We start from the raw sequence: 2,817 nt of genomic DNA, 5'->3' as shown, positions 1-2,817 counted from the left end.
TTACCTATTTGCTCATAGCAGGGCAGTGATAGTGAGGTTTTACAGACAATTCCCGTCGGCACCTGATTTGGGACTAGAATTTCTTATTTCATTGCTGCAGTGTACCAACGGGAATTGTCTGTAAAACCTCGCTATCACTGCTCTGTTATGAGCAAATAGGTAATTTCCATGACGGTTGTAAGGCGTCTGGTTAGACAATTCTTTTAGTGGGTCGTGTGGTCTATTGAATTCAGGGTTGGGTCTGTCAATCTGACGGCTTGAGTTTGAGTCCCGGTCAGGGAGGTAAAATTTGTATTTCTATATTGAAACGCGTTACTGCACTCTACCATCTTTCTCATATATATGTATGTGTGTAAGTGTGTGTATGTGTTTGTATATATATCCTCTCTCCCTCTCTCTCTCTATGTCTGTCTCTCTGTCAAAGAGTTAGCTGCATAGATGTTTTTGCATAGACACGTTCTGTATCTTGCATACACATCGGCAGAGGTGAGCCCACCCTAGTCACTAAGGAGCATTATCAAAAACTGAACCTACCATCCCAGGGAAGGACTGGATCCTGGCGACACGAGGCACGGACATCACCGAAGCCTTTGAGAGTTCCCACATCTCGACCTTAGCGGAGAAACTGCTTTCCAAGTACTACTTGAGGGATGCCGCCAAACCCAGAGTTTCGCCATACACCTTCCACGACAATGGCTTCTTCAGGACGTTCAAGAGGAAGGTAAATATGAAGTCACGTGTATCGTGTGTATCACATGTCAATGTCGAATGGATGTAAGTCAGTGAATATATGGGACACTTGCAGACCTTGCATGAATAAAATATATTGGTTGTGAATGTAGATGCATTGCGTTGCGTTGATCTCTTGTTCTCTCGGCCAGGTGAGACCGGTCCTACAGAAGGTGGGACGTGGCTCGGACTGGAAAATTATTCTTATTCAGGACGGACTCGCTCTCACCTTCGCTGCTTTGGCTGTGGTCGCTATTCTCGCTCAGTCCTTCTTCGCAGCTGCTCTGTGCGGTATATCATCTGAAGCTCTTTCGTATGGTTCACATACGCATGGATGGATATTGCTAGGGTTGTAAAAGGCAAATGCCAAACTAAGATCTCAGGTCTCTCTCTCTTTTTCTCTTTGTTCACATCCAGACACCATGATTTCCAGGTGTAGTCCTGGCGATGGTGAGCATGTGTGCCCACAACTTCTTCCACCAGAAGGACAACTGGAGGATGTACCTCTTTGACCTGACTCTCCTATCTTCCTACGACTGGAGGATAAGCCATGCCCTCTCGCACCACCTCTTCCCCAACACCATATACGACCTCGAGATCTCCGCCCTGGAGCCTGTCTTTGAGTTCCTGCCGAAGGCCAACAAAACGTGGCTCCAGCGCTACGGGAGTTACGTCTACAGCTTGGCCTTCTTTCCACTATTTTTCTTTTTGGAAGTCTTCAATAAATGGAAAATGATAACCCTTGGACAGCGGAAGATGAGGCCTGAGAATGTCTTGCCTCTCCTTGAACTGGTTCTTTACTGTGCTTTCGTACCTTCAATTTGGTCTGGTCTAAAGTAAGTAAACTTGTGAAAATATGTACTACGTAAAGAATACATCATTTTACTATCGCAAACAACAAAATTTTTCAAGTTCCTTCAATGATTCTAAGGCCGTAGGATATCCTGAAAATTACACCTCATGTATTACAGATTATGGTTAGTGATGCATAGTGCGTGTAGTGTGTGGTTCTTGTTCATTGGACTGACAGCTGCGCACCACCACCCTGACATCTACCACGAGGGAGACGCGATGAGAGACAACCCAGATTGGGGCCTCTGCCAACTGGATGCTGTGAGAGACAGGCAAGTTCAAGGTTTTTCCTCAACAGGCAGATAGTCAAAACTTTGGTATTAATGTGACTTGCGGGATGCTCAAGGCTAAATTTCGTAGTATAGTTTGACACACAACATTAACACTTAGGTTACGTTTTGACAGAAGTCACACAACGATATCCAATTTTACGCTGCTCCATTTCAGAGTGGAAGTGACAGGGAACTTGTTCCTCGTCTCCACCACCTTCGGAGACCATAGTCTACACCACCTGTTGCCTACAGTGGACCACTCGAAGCTAAAGTACCTCTACCCGGCGTTCTTCGAGACTTGCAAGGAATTCGACGTGCCCTTCCAACTCGTGCGTCAATGGGAGTTGGTTTGTGGGAAGTACCTTCAGCTGGCCAACATCACGCCCAACACCAGTCCCCCAGGCTATAAAGCAAAGAAGGAGTAGCTGATATGACAACTTGCCTTCGTGAAATGTAATGTGTTTTGAGTAAATATGAAACCTTTTGCTCCATGGCGGTCTTATTTCATCCACTTTTTGTACCTACATCCATACTTATATACAAACATAAGATACACAGATGAATTGCACGTATACAACCTGGTACAGGGTGAGGATGCATGGAACAGGGAGAGGATGCATGGAACAGGGAGAGGATGCATGGAACAGGGAGAGGATGCATGGAACAGGGAGAGGATGCATGGAACAGGGAGAGGATGCATGGAACAGGGAGAGGATGCATGGAACAGGGAGAGGATGCATGGAACAGGGAGAGGATGCATGGAACAGGGAGAGGATGCGTGGAACAGGGTGAGGATACATGGAACAGGGAGAGGATGCGTGGAACAGGGTGAGGATACATGGAACAGGGAGAGGATGCGTGGAACAGGGTGAGGATGCATGGAACAGGGAGAGGATGCGTGGAATAAGGGTAGTATATGTGGATCAGGGTGAGGATGCATGGAACAGGGAGAGGATGCGTGGAA

General features: G+C 46.6%; 1 protein-coding gene across 1 annotated transcript; it reads left to right on the top strand.

Moving 5' to 3' along the window:
- Nucleotides 1-542: 542 nt before the first annotated feature.
- On the top strand, nt 543-2,340 carry LOC147466280 (cytochrome b5-related protein-like; the record flags this gene model as incomplete). Its single annotated transcript, XM_086535703.1, is given in 5 exon segments — nt 543-721; nt 882-1,020; nt 1,163-1,565; nt 1,701-1,853; nt 2,029-2,340. Coding segments are annotated over 5 exon segments (1,124 nt in total), but the record flags the coding sequence as incomplete, so codon positions are not given.
- Between the last annotated feature and the right edge of the window lie 477 nt (nt 2,341-2,817).

The sequence above is a fragment of the Penaeus japonicus genome, unplaced genomic scaffold (assembly GCF_977035675.1).
Source record: "Penaeus japonicus unplaced genomic scaffold, GWHDUDI00000001_assembly GWHDUDI00002215, whole genome shotgun sequence".
Lineage (NCBI taxonomy): Eukaryota > Metazoa > Arthropoda > Malacostraca > Decapoda > Penaeidae > Penaeus > Penaeus japonicus.
The sequence above is the reverse complement of the archived record's forward strand: the minus strand, read 5'-3'. Positions and strand labels throughout refer to the sequence as shown.